The following is an 18,819-nucleotide window of genomic DNA, read 5'->3' as shown; positions in this document are numbered from 1 at the left end:
GGACTTGCCGTCTTTCTTAATCATTTGTTCGACCAAAGCAGCTAAGCTACACTCTAAATATTTCTAATTTTGTCAAGTTGGATGCAGCGTTTGGTCACATTTATATCAATTTCACAATACCAGACGATGTATTTACTCTGTCACAGTATCAGGGTATAATCTCAAAAATTGCATCAATTCGTGACTGCATCGCGAAGATGGATATTGCGACTTCCTTCTTCTAAGAAACTGAATTGCGATTTGCAAATAATGTCCAATTTAACTATCTCAAGGGTGGCAAACCTTTTACGGCCAAAGCGCCACATGAGATGTACGAACCATTGCGCGGTTAATCGATTGTTGATAATTTTTTTTAGTAGTCCGATAGGAGCGAACCGGATTAGGTAGCATTGAAAACAAGACTTATATTACTACGCTTTAAAATTGACAAAAATTATCTCATAAAACAGTGCAGTGTGTAATTATGCCGAGGTTGCGTTAAGCGCGAATTTTTTAAAGGTAATGAATGAATTCTATCAATAAATATGCTACTCTCATATAGGCAGGGTTGTAATACCGTCCTTATTTCTAAGATTTGTCCTCATTCTGAAGGGCCAGGTCTTTGAAAACTCAACTGTCCTTATTTCTAAGAAATGTCCTTATTTTCGACCTGCGTCCTTATTTTTAACAACTACAGAACTTCGATCGTTTTCCTCTGGTATCCGTGAGGCATAAAGATATGCTTTTGCGTAGGGATTTAATTACATAATAAATGAACGGAACTTCCGTGGCGTACACATCACAGGATTTGACTCCTAAGTGGTGAGTTAGATAGGGCAGTGAGTAGTATAGCAGTTTAAGTGGTAGCCTACCAAGCTATCGCAGCAGACTTCATTTTAGCAGTAAACTGTCAATTAATCAGTCAATCAGTTTTTATAATAGTCACCAACTTGCGAGGCTACATGCGCCACCTCATCACTATATTTACGAGGTCGCGGCCACCTCGTATAAAATGCTCAAACGCCGTAGTAATTTGTAGGCGAATCCACGCGACCTCGTCAGAAACGTCGTCGATATAATCGGATAACAGTTGTTGCGAGGCGAGCTACTCAATACGATGCCGCAATCATAACCCATTCGTTCTGTACTCGGAAGACGAAATACTGATACGATCAGACCTGGATGTTCAAATCCTGTGGAGTGTACGCCACGGGAGCTCCGTTCATTTATTATGTGATTAAATCTCTACGCGGCGCTATTCTGATCGGCCCGGGAAAAATTGCTTCGTATTCAAAACATAAAACATGCTTTTGAATATTGATGCGTGGATTAAAAATCACAGGCTGTAAATACTGAACCGCAAACTCGTTTACTTAGAAGCCTGCTCAACATTATGCCCCGATTACGCAACCTACTTACCTGGCATGCGTAATCCAGATTCAACAGAAAGCAATTGTAGCAAAGAGTGCCGTAACAATTAAAGTCATAAGAAGCCGCTCTTTCCATTTAGTTTGGTGTTAAAGTTAAAGAGTGTTCTTTCTTGTTTTGGCGAAGTGGACCAAGGAAAGGAACAGACTTAGTGAAATGACAGTCAAATCTCAGTTACAAGTAAAGTTAAACCTAGACCAGAGCTGTCACAGCTCGTATAAATACAAAGTATGTACAAAAACGCGTTGTAATGCTAATCTAATTTTTCGACTGTCCTTATTTTTGGGTCCATGTCGATGGCAACCCTGCATATAGGGCTCATTTGACAAGGACAGCATTATTCGGCGTTTAGATTGAGCAATATCGACGGTTGCGGTGAACATGTCTCTTTCATGTTGTTGTAATTTTATAATTTCGAGAATTACCTCGCAGGCTACATAAAACCTTCTCTAGGGCCACATTCGTTTTGCGGATCACGGGATGGCCCCCTGATCTGTATCGTTATTAATTATGGTGATTGATGGTACATAAAAATCGAATTAAAAATCCTTTGAAAGCAATTGTTTTCATGATAAAGAAGTTGGAGTCGGAGTCTGAGTCGAAGTAAGGGTCATTTTTTCAATCTCCTACTCCGGCTCTAGTCAATATTTTTACCAGGGCTCCGACTCCATCCACTACAGTTTTCACGACTCCGACTCCATCAAGCAAAAATTAGATACACTCCGACTCCGACTCCACAGCCCTGGTGTGAATCAGCAGTATTGTTAAAACTCGCTTTGCTTCGGCAGTTTGCTTCGCAGTTATATGTGCCTAATGCACACTCAATAATATCTAAATTGATAATTCGTTTAAATAATAGACCATCGAATGTCGCAGAGATCATCCTACCATATAATTCTCAGCCTAACACATACCTTCACAATTCACTCCATCCCCAAAATATCCAGTATTGCAGGAACATGTGTACGAACCAGCAGTATTGTTACAACTCGATTTGTTTTTAGCACAAATATCTGTGTCTAACGCACACTCGTCTAAATCTAAAATTGTAGTTTGGTTAGATGAAATAACGTCGCAAATCGCAAGGAACAAGGGACAATGTTATGAAGAGATGGGATACATACCCTCACAATTCACTCCATCTCCAGAATATCCGCTATTGCAGGAACATGTATACGACCCTGCCGTATTGTTGCAACTAGCTTTGTTTTCGGCACAGTTACTTGTGTTTAATGCACACTCATCTTGATCTAAATTAATAGCTCGTTTAAATAATATACCATCGGAACGTATCTCCCAGAAAAAATGCTACGTAATCATAAACAGACTAACACAAACCTTCACAATTCACTCCATCTCCAAAATATCCGCTATTGCATGAGCATGTATACGACCCTGCCGTATTGTTGCAACTAGCTTTGTTTTCGGCACAGTCACTTGTGTTTAATGCACACTCATCTCGATCTAAATTGTTGGCTCGTTTAAATAATATACTATCGGAACGTATCTCCCAGAAAAAATGCTACTTAATCATAAACAGACTAACACAAACCTTCACAATTCACTCCATCTCCAAAATATCCGCTATTGCATGAACATGTATACGACCCTGCAGTGTTGTTGCAACTAGCTCTGTTTTCGGCACAGGTATCGGTGTCTATTTCACATTCATTCAGATCTAAATGAAAATTCAGTTCGATGGAATAACGTCATACACTGCCAAGAATATGGTACAATATAGTGGACGGATTGGGTAGATCTTCATAATTAACATTATTTCCAAAATTTCCGTTGCCGTAGATACATGCGTGTGAACCAGGGCTGTGGAGTTGGTGAATTTCTCCACCGACTCCGACTCCGACTCCGACTCTTCACATATTTAATATGCCGTGTCCGACTCCAACTTCGACTCCGATTCCAACTCCAACAGTAATACCAATTTAATTCTAAAACTATATGCCACGTTAACGTTTATATGAATATCGTATAACCATTAAACATATGAAAACATGAATAATTATGGCATGCAAAAGTGTTTCATTGTGGCCCAGATCGAATTATATACTACGTAATTAAGATGAAAGATTGCCTTTCTAAATATCAATCGTTTCTACATATTTGATAAACTTGGACTCTCTAATATCTTAATATGCTTGAATCATTCAAACATGACATATATCCAATACTGTATAATTAGGGTGTAGATCAAGGGTCGGCAACCTACGGCCCGCGGGCCGGATCCGGCCCGCCAAGCGAAATCGTCCGGCCCGCGACGAAATAATTAGTTACCACAAGAATACGGCCCGCCGTTTCGTAATGAGTTCCAATCTGCAGTGCAGCACTGCTTCGAAAAATGTCAAAATTTATAATGTTTCCTTCCACTTACGGATGATGATTCCGGAACATGTAATTCACGCACCTACGGGGCTCGTTCACTTTCGAACCAAACTCAGTACAGCGTTACGGAGAAAAAGGGTTTTTGGTCCGAAAGTGAACGAGCCCCGTACTGATCCGGGTTCGTCATATTCCGATTTTAGAATCAGGCTGCTGCGTGAGTCGCAGAATACCACTTTTTAAATGTTAATCACATTAATAGCTCTCAGAGAAACGCAGAGATACCTCAAATGTTACTAGCGGTACTGAACTTGAATATTGCTCTCAGAACCACATTCACCACAGCAGAATCCATCACCTCAAAGATCCCCCGTGTGCCCCCATCAAAGAGTTAACGGCACAATAACAAGCACAAAGAGTAGGCCTATCTATGCAATCCTAAAATATTAAATAAAATACCGCTAATTGTCTGTGTTTTGTATGATTTGATTTTCTCTTGTCACTTTGTTATGACTACCGGAGTACCGGTACAGCTGTTAGCGATCCTTTTTATTATTGCATTGTTACGTCATATTTTGCCAATTTGGTTTTCGTATGTCCATATTTCAGTAAGCTCTTCTTGTGTCGCTAACTCCTGACTAGGGCTGGGCACAATGATTCGAGTACTCGAATCTGAATCGAGTATTAATATTAATGATTCGAGTCGAGTAGTAAAAGATGATTTTTTCGAGTACTGAAATTATACGCTCCTCGCCACTGAAAGTTAATTTATAAACGAGAATTAAATTTACCATGCTGTTTTCCACGGTGGTAGCCTTGAAACCTTGATTGTCCGTATCGCAGTATACAAAACAGTAAAAAAACAAGAACGTTACTAGAAATAGCACATTTAAAAAGTCATGATCATCCCACAACATTGTCACAAAGTGCAATGAAATCGGTATGGTCGAAAAATATACCTAAGTATCTTTTATGTGATGAATAACAGACATTATATTATTTGTGGTGGCTTAAAAGGTACATATTTGAGCTTTGACATATAACATTTTGTTATGACGTCATAATGAGTGGTACTCGAATACTCGACTCGACTCGAAGCATAATACGTGATTCAGAATCGAATCACTCAGGTACTCGATTTTGCCCAGCCCTACTCCTGACAAGGCGCATACGAAAAGCCTTTGAGTCAATATGTTCCACTGTAATGAATGCAGACCCAAAAGCAATAGTAAAGATAGGACTACCCCAATAAGCATTGCTTTGTCACGTATATTTCAAACACAAGAACAACGAAACATAGAGCACTTCAACTACAAGACGCTGTTCGGCATTCCAAGCAATATGCGTTCTTCTGAAGTTTTCTGTGTCTTGGGAAAACCCGTCGGTTGCAAGTGTCACTGGCAAAACGGGTACATGCTTTGTTACGTCGAGATGCTTGCACGAGTGTATGAACTGAGAAATGAAATAGCAACTTTCCTTGAAAATACAAACATCGCCGACTCATAATCTTGTCATCGAAAATGGGTATCTAATCTTGCTTTCGTAGAATATTTAACGTCACATCTAAACAAATTGAATTTGCAACTTCAGGGGGAAACAACTAAATAACCTCACTTTCCTATACTGGAGGAGAGTAAACCTAGTACCAGCACTATACATTTGTAACTGTGATATACCAAATTTAATTAATGAATTTCCATCCGCTTTTCCGACATTCGTTCTGTACAAAATAAATTCTGACTACCCAGTACTCCGGTTAATGTGGGCGCCAATACCATTGCCAGAAAATTTCAAATGGGCCCATTTGAAATGCCATGCAGTTGAATTGAATGACAAATTTCATACAAAGAGCATATCGCGGATTGACTTTGACAAAGAGTAAGTTCTTGAAATGGGTCTTCATCCCAGCTTGACCAACAATGCAAAAGAATAGCATCGACTTTTGGTAGCACGTGCGCATGTGAACAATAGTTTTCAACAATTGAAATTCACGAAGAGCAAGCTAAGATCACGTATCCCAACGCACATTCAGAATATGGCCTGATTCTAGCTTCATCGGACTTGTTACCAGAAGTTGAAAAGCTTTCACAAAGCAAGCTGCGCCCTGTGTCACATTTATGCTGCGTTGTTGAAGTGTAAATACATGTGTTTTGCTCTTTTTGTGATTTGTATGATTGAGATTGCAGCATTGTAGGGTAATATACCGACGTGACCGTTTAATATAGAATTAAGAAAAATTCCGGTCCGGCCCGCCAACATGTTGCGCACCTGAAATTTGGCCCGCGACTAGCAAAAGGTTGCCGACCCCTGGTGTAGATGAACCAATCAAAGTATAGCTCTTGTGTATGAGTCAGCAACGGATACAGAGATATATCTTACTAGTTTTCTCATTACACACTATACTGATTATAAGCACACACACTCTCACTACTAATAAACATTAGTAGGCCTAATTGATAGAATTGACAAAGTAGTCAAATAGCATATGTCTAGTCTACCTGCACCAAGTCAAGCATTCATACACTAGGACTTGCCGTCTTTCTTCATCATTTGTTCGACCCAAGCAGCTAAGCTACACTCTAAATGTTTCTAATTTTGTCAAGTTGGATGCAGCGTTTGGTCACATTTATATCAATTTCACAATACCAGACGATGTATATACTCTGTCACAGTATCAGGGTATAATCTCAAAAATTGCATCAATTCGTGACTGCATCGCGAAGATGGATATTGCGACTTCCTTCTTCTAGGAAACTGAATTGCGATTTGCAAATAATGTCCAATTTAACTATCTCAAGGGTGGCAAACCTTTTACGGCCAAAGCGCCACATGAGATGTACGAACCATTGCGCGGTTAATCGATTGTTGATAATTTTTTTTAGTAGTCCGATAGGAGCGAACCGGATTAGGTAGCATTGAAAACAAGACTTATATTACTACGCTTTAAAATTGACAAAAATTATCTCATAAAACTGTGCAGTGTGTAATTAGGCCGAGGTTGCGTTAAGCGCGAATTTTTTAAAGGTAATGAATGAATTCTATCAATAAATATGCTACTCTCATATAGGCAGGGTTGTAATACCGTCCTTATTTCTAAGATTTGTCCTCATTTTGAAGGGCCAGGTCTTTGAAAACTCAACTGTCCTTATTTCTAAGAAATGTCCTTATTTTCGACCTGCGTCCTTATTTTTAACAACTACAGAACTTCGATCGTTTTCCTCTGGTATCCGTGAGGCATAAAGATATGCTTTTGCGTAGGGATTTAATTACATAATAAATGAACGGAACTTCCGTGGCGTACACATCACAGGATTTGACTCCTAAGTGGTGAGTTAGATAGGGCAGTGAGTAGTATAGCAGTTTCAGTGGTAGCCTACCAAGCTATCGCAGCAGACTTCATTTTAGCAGTAAACTGTCAATTAATCAGTCAATCAGTTTTTATAATAGTCACCAACTTGCGAGGCTACATTCGCCACCTCATCACTATATTTACGAGGTCGCGGCCACCTCGTATAAAATGCTCAAACGCCGTAGTAATTTGTAGGCGAATCCACGCGACCTCGTCAGAAACGTCGTCGATATAATCGGATAACAGTTGTTGCGAGGCGAGCTACTCAATACGATGCCGCAATCATAACCCATTCGTTCTGTACTCGGAAGACGAAATACTGATACGATCAGACCTGGATGTTCAAATCCTGTGGAGTGTACGCCACGGGAGCTCCGTTCATTTATTATGTGATTAAATCTCTACGCGGCGCTATTCTGATCGGCCCGGGAAAAATTGCTTCGTATTCAAAACATAAAACATGCTTTTGAATATTGATGCGTGGATTAAAAATCACAGGCTGTAAATACTGAACCGCAAACTCGTTTACTTAGAAGCCTGCTCAACATTATGCCCCGATTACGCAACCTACTTACCTGGCATGCGTAATCCAGATTCAACAGAAAGCAATTGTAGCAAAGAGTGCCGTAACAATTAAAGTCATAAGAAGCCGCTCTTTCCATTTAGTTTGGTGTTAAAGTTAAAGAGTGTTCTTTCTTGTTTTGGCGAAGTGGACCAAGGAAAGGAACAGACTTAGTGAAATGACAGTCAAATCTCAGTTACAAGTAAAGTTAAACCTAGACCAGAGCTGTCACAGCTCGTATAAATACAAAGTATGTACAAAAACGCGTTGTAATGCTAATCTAATTTTTCGACTGTCCTTATTTTTGGGTCCATGTCGATGGCAACCCTGCATATAGGGCTCATTTGACAAGGACAGCATTATTCGGCGTTTAGATTGAGCAATATCGACGGTTGCGGTGAACATGTCTCTTTCATGTTGTTGTAATTTTATAATTTCGAGAATTACCTCGCAGGCTACATAAAACCTTCTCTAGGGCCACATTCGTTTTGCGGATCACGGGATGGCCCCCTGATCTGTATCGTTATTAATTATGGTGATTGATGGTACATAAAAATCGAATTAAAAATCCTTTGAAAGCAATTGTTTTCATGATAAAGAAGTTGGAGTCGGAGTCTGAGTCGAAGTAAGGGTCATTTTTTCAATCTCCTACTCCGGCTCTAGTCAATATTTTTACCAGGGCTCCGACTCCATCCACTACAGTTTTCACGACTCCGACTCCATCAAGCAAAAATTAGATACACTCCGACTCCGACTCCACAGCCCTGGTGTGAATCAGCAGTATTGTTAAAACTCGCTTTGCTTCGGCAGTTTGCTTCGCAGTTATATGTGCCTAATGCACACTCAATAATATCTAAATTGATAATTCGTTTAAATAATAGACCATCGAATGTCGCAGAGATCATCCTACCATATAATTCTCAGCCTAACACATACCTTCACAATTCACTCCATCCCCAAAATATCCAGTATTGCAGGAACATGTGTACGAACCAGCAGTATTGTTACAACTCGATTTGTTTTTAGCACAAATATCTGTGTCTAACGCACACTCGTCTAAATCTAAAATTGTAGTTTGGTTAGATGAAATAACGTCGCAAATCGCAAGGAACAAGGGACAATGTTATGAAGAGATGGGATACATACCCTCACAATTCACTCCATCTCCAGAATATCCGCTATTGCAGGAACATGTATACGACCCTGCCGTATTGTTGCAACTAGCTTTGTTTTCGGCACAGTTACTTGTGTTTAATGCACACTCATCTTGATCTAAATTAATAGCTCGTTTAAATAATATACCATCGGAACGTATCTCCCAGAAAAAATGCTACGTAATCATAAACAGACTAACACAAACCTTCACAATTCACTCCATCTCCAAAATATCCGCTATTGCATGAGCATGTATACGACCCTGCCGTATTGTTGCAACTAGCTTTGTTTTCGGCACAGTTACTTGTGTTTAATGCACACTCATCTCGATCTAAATTGTTGGCTCGTTTAAATAATATACTATCGGAACGTATCTCCCAGAAAAAATGCTACTTAATCATAAACAGACTAACACAAACCTTCACAATTCACTCCATCTCCAAAATATCCGCTATTGCATGAACATGTATACGACCCTGCAGTGTTGTTGCAACTAGCTCTGTTTTCGGCACAGGTATCGGTGTCTATTTCACATTCATTCAGATCTAAATGAAAATTCAGTTCGATGGAATAACGTCATACACTGCCAAGAATATGGTACAATATAGTGGACGGATTGGGTAGATCTTCATAATTAACATTATTTCCAAAATTTCCGTTGCCGTAGATACATGCGTGTGAACCAGGGCTGTGGAGTTGGTGAATTTCTCCACCGACTCCGACTCCGACTCCGACTCTTCACATATTTAATATGCCGTGTCCGACTCCAACTTCGACTCCGATTCCAACTCCAACAGTAATACCAATTTAATTCTAAAACTATATGCCACGTTAACGTTTATATGAATATCGTATAACCATTAAACATATGAAAACATGAATAATTATGGCATGCAAAAGTGTTTCATTGTGGCCCAGATCGAATTATATACTACGTAATTAAGATGAAAGATTGCCTTTCTAAATATCAATCGTTTCTACATATTTGATAAACTTGGACTCTCTAATATCTTAATATGCTTGAATCATTCAAACATGACATATATCCAATACTGTATAATTAGGGTGTAGATCAAGGGTCGGCAACCTACGGCCCGCGGGCCGGATCCGGCCCGCCAAGCGAAATCGTCCGGCCCGCGACGAAATAATTAGTTACCACAAGAATACGGCCCGCCGTTTCGTAATGAGTTCCAATCTGCAGTGCAGCACTGCTTCGAAAAATGTCAAAATTTATAATGTTTCCTTCCACTTACGGATGATGATTCCGGAACATGTAATTCACGCACCTACGGGGCTCGTTCACTTTCGAACCAAACTCAGTACAGCGTTACGGAGAAAAAGGGTTTTTGGTCCGAAAGTGAACGAGCCCCGTACTGATCCGGGTTCGTCATATTCCGATTTTAGAATCAGGCTGCTGCGTGAGTCGCAGAATACCACTTTTTAAATGTTAATCACATTAATAGCTCTCAGAGAAACGCAGAGATACCTCAAATGTTACTAGCGGTACTGAACTTGAATATTGCTCTCAGAACCACATTCACCACAGCAGAATCCATCACCTCAAAGATCCCCCGTGTGCCCCCATCAAAGAGTTAACGGCACAATAACAAGCACAAAGAGTAGGCCTATCTATGCAATCCTAAAATATTAAATAAAATACCGCTAATTGTCTGTGTTTTGTATGATTTGATTTTCTCTTGTCACTTTGTTATGACTACCGGAGTACCGGTACAGCTGTTAGCGATCCTTTTTATTATTGCATTGTTACGTCATATTTTGCCAATTTGGTTTTCGTATGTCCATATTTCAGTAAGCTCTTCTTGTGTCGCTAACTCCTGACTAGGGCTGGGCACAATGATTCGAGTACTCGAATCTGAATCGAGTATTAATATTAATGATTCGAGTCGAGTAGTAAAAGATGATTTTTTCGAGTACTGAAATTATACGCTCCTCGCCACTGAAAGTTAATTTATAAACGAGAATTAAATTTACCATGCTGTTTTCCACGGTGGTAGCCTTGAAACCTTGATTGTCCGTATCGCAGTATACAAAACAGTAAAAAAACAAGAACGTTACTAGAAATAGCACATTTAAAAAGTCATGATCATCCCACAACATTGTCACAAAGTGCAATGAAATCGGTATGGTCGAAAAATATACCTAAGTATCTTTTATGTGATGAATAACAGACATTATATTATTTGTGGTGGCTTAAAAGGTACATATTTGAGCTTTGACATATAACATTTTGTTATGACGTCATAATGAGTGGTACTCGAATACTCGACTCGACTCGAAGCATAATACGTGATTCAGAATCGAATCACTCAGGTACTCGATTTTGCCCAGCCCTACTCCTGACAAGGCGCATACGAAAAGCCTTTGAGTCAATATGTTCCACTGTAATGAATGCAGACCCAAAAGCAATAGTAAAGATAGGACTACCCCAATAAGCATTGCTTTGTCACGTATATTTCAAACACAAGAACAACGAAACATAGAGCACTTCAACTACAAGACGCTGTTCGGCATTCCAAGCAATATGCGTTCTTCTGAAGTTTTCTGTGTCTTGGGAAAACCCGTCGGTTGCAAGTGTCACTGGCAAAACGGGTACATGCTTTGTTACGTCGAGATGCTTGCACGAGTGTATGAACTGAGAAATGAAATAGCAACTTTCCTTGAAAATACAAACATCGCCGACTCATAATCTTGTCATCGAAAATGGGTATCTAATCTTGCTTTCGTAGAATATTTAACGTCACATCTAAACAAATTGAATTTGCAACTTCAGGGGGAAACAACTAAATAACCTCACTTTCCTATACTGGAGGAGAGTAAACCTAGTACCAGCACTATACATTTGTAACTGTGATATACCAAATTTAATTAATGAATTTCCATCCGCTTTTCCGACATTCGTTCTGTACAAAATAAATTCTGACTACCCAGTACTCCGGTTAATGTGGGCGCCAATACCATTGCCAGAAAATTTCAAATGGGCCCATTTGAAATGCCATGCAGTTGAATTGAATGACAAATTTCATACAAAGAGCATATCGCGGATTGACTTTGACAAAGAGTAAGTTCTTGAAATGGGTCTTCATCCCAGCTTGACCAACAATGCAAAAGAATAGCATCGACTTTTGGTAGCACGTGCGCATGTGAACAATAGTTTTCAACAATTGAAATTCACGAAGAGCAAGCTAAGATCACGTATCCCAACGCACATTCAGAATATGGCCTGATTCTAGCTTCATCGGACTTGTTACCAGAAGTTGAAAAGCTTTCACAAAGCAAGCTGCGCCCTGTGTCACATTTATGCTGCGTTGTTGAAGTGTAAATACATGTGTTTTGCTCTTTTTGTGATTTGTATGATTGAGATTGCAGCATTGTAGGGTAATATACCGACGTGACCGTTTAATATAGAATTAAGAAAAATTCCGGTCCGGCCCGCCAACATGTTGCGCACCTGAAATTTGGCCCGCGACTAGCAAAAGGTTGCCGACCCCTGGTGTAGATGAACCAATCAAAGTATAGCTCTTGTGTATGAGTCAGCAACGGATACAGAGATATATCTTACTAGTTTTCTCATTACACACTATACTGATTATAAGCACACACACTCTCACTACTAATAAACATTAGTAGGCCTAATTGATAGAATTGACAAAGTAGTCAAATAGCATATGTCTAGTCTACCTGCACCAAGTCAAGCATTCATACACTAGGACTTGCCGTCTTTCTTCATCATTTGTTCGACCCAAGCAGCTAAGCTACACTCTAAATGTTTCTAATTTTGTCAAGTTGGATGCAGCGTTTGGTCACATTTATATCAATTTCACAATACCAGACGATGTATATACTCTGTCACAGTATCAGGGTATAATCTCAAAAATTGCATCAATTCGTGACTGCATCGCGAAGATGGATATTGCGACTTCCTTCTTCTAGGAAACTGAATTGCGATTTGCAAATAATGTCCAATTTAACTATCTCAAGGGTGGCAAACCTTTTACGGCCAAAGCGCCACATGAGATGTACGAACCATTGCGCGGTTAATCGATTGTTGATAATTTTTTTTAGTAGTCCGATAGGAGCGAACCGGATTAGGTAGCATTGAAAACAAGACTTATATTACTACGCTTTAAAATTGACAAAAATTATCTCATAAAACTGTGCAGTGTGTAATTAGGCCGAGGTTGCGTTAAGCGCGAATTTTTTAAAGGTAATGAATGAATTCTATCAATAAATATGCTACTCTCATATAGGCAGGGTTGTAATACCGTCCTTATTTCTAAGATTTGTCCTCATTTTGAAGGGCCAGGTCTTTGAAAACTCAACTGTCCTTATTTCTAAGAAATGTCCTTATTTTCGACCTGCGTCCTTATTTTTAACAACTACAGAACTTCGATCGTTTTCCTCTGGTATCCGTGAGGCATAAAGATATGCTTTTGCGTAGGGATTTAATTACATAATAAATGAACGGAACTTCCGTGGCGTACACATCACAGGATTTGACTCCTAAGTGGTGAGTTAGATAGGGCAGTGAGTAGTATAGCAGTTTCAGTGGTAGCCTACCAAGCTATCGCAGCAGACTTCATTTTAGCAGTAAACTGTCAATTAATCAGTCAATCAGTTTTTATAATAGTCACCAACTTGCGAGGCTACATTCGCCACCTCATCACTATATTTACGAGGTCGCGGCCACCTCGTATAAAATGCTCAAACGCCGTAGTAATTTGTAGGCGAATCCACGCGACCTCGTCAGAAACGTCGTCGATATAATCGGATAACAGTTGTTGCGAGGCGAGCTACTCAATACGATGCCGCAATCATAACCCATTCGTTCTGTACTCGGAAGACGAAATACTGATACGATCAGACCTGGATGTTCAAATCCTGTGGAGTGTACGCCACGGGAGCTCCGTTCATTTATTATGTGATTAAATCTCTACGCGGCGCTATTCTGATCGGCCCGGGAAAAATTGCTTCGTATTCAAAACATAAAACATGCTTTTGAATATTGATGCGTGGATTAAAAATCACAGGCTGTAAATACTGAACCGCAAACTCGTTTACTTAGAAGCCTGCTCAACATTATGCCCCGATTACGCAACCTACTTACCTGGCATGCGTAATCCAGATTCAACAGAAAGCAATTGTAGCAAAGAGTGTCGTAACAATTAAAGTCATAAGAAGCCGCTCTTTCCATTTAGTTTGGTGTTAAAGTTAAAGAGTGTTCTTTCTTGTTTTGGCGAAGTGGACCAAGGAAAGGAACAGACTTAGTGAAATGACAGTCAAATCTCAGTTACAAGTAAAGTTAAACCTAGACCAGAGCTGTCACAGCTCGTATAAATACAAAGTATGTACAAAAACGCGTTGTAATGCTAATCTAATTTTTCGACTGTCCTTATTTTTGGGTCCATGTCGATGGCAACCCTGCATATAGGGCTCATTTGACAAGGACAGCATTATTCGGCGTTTAGATTGAGCAATATCGACGGTTGCGGTGAACATGTCTCTTTCATGTTGTTGTAATTTTATAATTTCGAGAATTACCTCGCAGGCTACATAAAACCTTCTCTAGGGCCACATTCGTTTTGCGGATCACGGGATGGCCCCCTGATCTGTATCGTTATTAATTATGGTGATTGATGGTACATAAAAATCGAATTAAAAATCCTTTGAAAGCAATTGTTTTCATGATAAAGAAGTTGGAGTCGGAGTCTGAGTCGAAGTAAGGGTCATTTTTTCAATCTCCTACTCCGGCTCTAGTCAATATTTTTACCAGGGCTCCGACTCCATCCACTACAGTTTTCACGACTCCGACTCCATCAAGCAAAAATTAGATACACTCCGACTCCGACTCCACAGCCCTGGTGTGAATCAGCAGTATTGTTAAAACTCGCTTTGCTTCGGCAGTTTGCTTCGCAGTTATATGTGCCTAATGCACACTCAATAATATCTAAATTGATAATTCGTTTAAATAATAGACCATCGAATGTCGCAGAGATCATCCTACCATATAATTCTCAGCCTAACACATACCTTCACAATTCACTCCATCCCCAAAATATCCAGTATTGCAGGAACATGTGTACGAACCAGCAGTATTGTTACAACTCGATTTGTTTTTAGCACAAATATCTGTGTCTAACGCACACTCGTCTAAATCTAAAATTGTAGTTTGGTTAGATGAAATAACGTCGCAAATCGCAAGGAACAAGGGACAATGTTATGAAGAGATGGGATACATACCCTCACAATTCACTCCATCTCCAGAATATCCGCTATTGCAGGAACATGTATACGACCCTGCCGTATTGTTGCAACTAGCTTTGTTTTCGGCACAGTTACTTGTGTTTAATGCACACTCATCTTGATCTAAATTAATAGCTCGTTTAAATAATATACCATCGGAACGTATCTCCCAGAAAAAATGCTACGTAATCATAAACAGACTAACACAAACCTTCACAATTCACTCCATCTCCAAAATATCCGCTATTGCATGAGCATGTATACGACCCTGCCGTATTGTTGCAACTAGCTTTGTTTTCGGCACAGTTACTTGTGTTTAATGCACACTCATCTCGATCTAAATTGTTGGCTCGTTTAAATAATATACTATCGGAACGTATCTCCCAGAAAAAATGCTACTTAATCATAAACAGACTAACACAAACCTTCACAATTCACTCCATCTCCAAAATATCCGCTATTGCATGAACATGTATACGACCCTGCAGTGTTGTTGCAACTAGCTCTGTTTTCGGCACAGGTATCGGTGTCTATTTCACATTCATTCAGATCTAAATGAAAATTCAGTTCGATGGAATAACGTCATACACTGCCAAGAATATGGTACAATATAGTGGACGGATTGGGTAGATCTTCATAATTAACATTATTTCCAAAATTTCCGTTGCCGTAGATACATGCGTGTGAACCAGGGCTGTGGAGTTGGTGAATTTCTCCACCGACTCCGACTCCGACTCCGACTCTTCACATATTTAATATGCCGTGTCCGACTCCAACTTCGACTCCGATTCCAACTCCAACAGTAATACCAATTTAATTCTAAAACTATATGCCACGTTAACGTTTATATGAATATCGTATAACCATTAAACATATGAAAACATGAATAATTATGGCATGCAAAAGTGTTTCATTGTGGCCCAGATCGAATTATATACTACGTAATTAAGATGAAAGATTGCCTTTCTAAATATCAATCGTTTCTACATATTTGATAAACTTGGACTCTCTAATATCTTAATATGCTTGAATCATTCAAACATGACATATATCCAATACTGTATAATTAGGGTGTAGATCAAGGGTCGGCAACCTACGGCCCGCGGGCCGGATCCGGCCCGCCAAGCGAAATCGTCCGGCCCGCGACGAAATAATTAGTTACCACAAGAATACGGCCCGCCGTTTCGTAATGAGTTCCAATCTGCAGTGCAGCACTGCTTCGAAAAATGTCAAAATTTATAATGTTTCCTTCCACTTACGGATGATGATTCCGGAACATGTAATTCACGCACCTACGGGGCTCGTTCACTTTCGAACCAAACTCAGTACAGCGTTACGGAGAAAAAGGGTTTTTGGTCCGAAAGTGAACGAGCCCCGTACTGATCCGGGTTCGTCATATTCCGATTTTAGAATCAGGCTGCTGCGTGAGTCGCAGAATACCACTTTTTAAATGTTAATCACATTAATAGCTCTCAGAGAAACGCAGAGATACCTCAAATGTTACTAGCGGTACTGAACTTGAATATTGCTCTCAGAACCACATTCACCACAGCAGAATCCATCACCTCAAAGATCCCCCGTGTGCCCCCATCAAAGAGTTAACGGCACAATAACAAGCACAAAGAGTAGGCCTATCTATGCAATCCTAAAATATTAAATAAAATACCGCTAATTGTCTGTGTTTTGTATGATTTGATTTTCTCTTGTCACTTTGTTATGACTACCGGAGTACCGGTACAGCTGTTAGCGATCCTTTTTATTATTGCATTGTTACGTCATATTTTGCCAATTTGGTTTTCGTATGTCCATATTTCAGTAAGCTCTTCTTGTGTCGCTAACTCCTGACTAGGGCTGGGCACAATGATTCGAGTACTCGAATCTGAATCGAGTATTAATATTAATGATTCGAGTCGAGTAGTAAAAGATGATTTTTTCGAGTACTGAAATTATACGCTCCTCGCCACTGAAAGTTAATTTATAAACGAGAATTAAATTTACCATGCTGTTTTCCACGGTGGTAGCCTTGAAACCTTGATTGTCCGTATCGCAGTATACAAAACAGTAAAAAAACAAGAACGTTACTAGAAATAGCACATTTAAAAAGTCATGATCATCCCACAACATTGTCACAAAGTGCAATGAAATCGGTATGGTCGAAAAATATACCTAAGTATCTTTTATGTGATGAATAACAGACATTATATTATTTGTGGTGGCTTAAAAGGTACATATTTGAGCTTTGACATATAACATTTTGTTATGACGTCATAATGAGTGGTACTCGAATACTCGACTCGACTCGAAGCATAATACGTGATTCAGAATCGAATCACTCAGGTACTCGATTTTGCCCAGCCCTACTCCTGACAAGGCGCATACGAAAAGCCTTTGAGTCAATATGTTCCACTGTAATGAATGCAGACCCAAAAGCAATAGTAAAGATAGGACTACCCCAATAAGCATTGCTTTGTCACGTATATTTCAAACACAAGAACAACGAAACATAGAGCACTTCAACTACAAGACGCTGTTCGGCATTCCAAGCAATATGCGTTCTTCTGAAGTTTTCTGTGTCTTGGGAAAACCCGTCGGTTGCAAGTGTCACTGGCAAAACGGGTACATGCTTTGTTACGTCGAGATGCTTGCACGAGTGTATGAACTGAGAAATGAAATAGCAACTTTCCTTGAAAATACAAACATCGCCGACTCATAATCTTGTCATCGAAAATGGGTATCTAATCTTGCTTTCGTAGAATATTTAACGTCACATCTAAACAAATTGAATTTGCAACTTCAGGGGGAAACAACTAAATAACCTCACTTTCCTATACTGGAGGAGAGTAAACCTAGTACCAGCACTATACATTTGTAACTGTGATATACCAAATTTAATTAATGAATTTCCATCCGCTTTTCCGACATTCGTTCTGTACAAAATAAATTCTGACTACCCAGTACTCCGGTTAATGTGGGCGCCAATACCATTGCCAGAAAATTTCAAATGGGCCCATTTGAAATGCCATGCAGTTGAATTGAATGACAAATTTCATACAAAGAGCATATCGCGGATTGACTTTGACAAAGAGTAAGTTCTTGAAATGGGTCTTCATCCCAGCTTGACCAACAATGCAAAAGAATAGCATCGACTTTTGGTAGCACGTGCGCATGTGAACAATAGTTTTCAACAATTGAAATTCACGAAGAGCAAGCTAAGATCACGTATCCCAACGCACATTCAGAATATGGCCTGATTCTAGCTTCATCGGACTTGTTACCAGAAGTTGAAAAGCTTTCACAAAGCAAGCTGCGCCCTGTGTCACATTTATGCTGCGTTGTTGAAGTGTAAATACATGTGTTTTGCTCTTTTTGTGATTTGTATGATTGAGATTGCAGCATTGTAGGGTAATATACCGACGTGACCGTTTAATATAGAATTAAGAAAAATTCCGGTCCGGCCCGCCAACATGTTGCGCACCTGAAATTTGGCCCGCGACTAGCAAAAGGTTGCCGACCCCTGGTGTAGATGAACCAATCAAAGTATAGCTCTTGTGTATGAGTCAGCAACGGATACAGAGATATATCTTACTAGTTTTCTCATTACACACTATACTGATTATAAGCACACACACTCTCACTACTAATAAACATTAGTAGGCCTAATTGATAGAATTGACAAAGTAGTCAAATAGCATATGTCTAGTCTACCTGCACCAAGTCAAGCATTCATACACTAGGACTTGCCGTCTTTCTT

The 18,819-nt window shown here is 39.6% G+C and overlaps 1 protein-coding gene across 1 annotated transcript in view; it reads right to left on the bottom strand.

Moving 5' to 3' along the window:
* LOC145457587 (uncharacterized) overlaps nt 1–18,819 on the bottom strand; it is a 210,691-nt gene that overhangs the window by 112,851 nt on the left and 79,021 nt on the right. The window contains 6 exon segments of the mRNA XM_080335810.1: nt 8,589–8,714; nt 8,781–8,982; nt 9,026–9,138; nt 9,221–9,379; nt 14,856–14,981; nt 15,048–15,249. Of these exon segments, the coding sequence (XP_080191936.1) occupies nt 8,589–8,714; nt 8,781–8,982; nt 9,026–9,138; nt 9,221–9,379; nt 14,856–14,981; nt 15,048–15,249 (928 nt within the window).

Source organism: Botryllus schlosseri, chromosome 15, assembly GCF_051294905.1.
Source record: "Botryllus schlosseri isolate E-star chromosome 15, Bs_hap1, whole genome shotgun sequence".
Lineage (NCBI taxonomy): Eukaryota > Metazoa > Chordata > Ascidiacea > Stolidobranchia > Styelidae > Botryllus > Botryllus schlosseri.
This window is presented reverse-complemented; position numbering and strand designations above follow the sequence as displayed.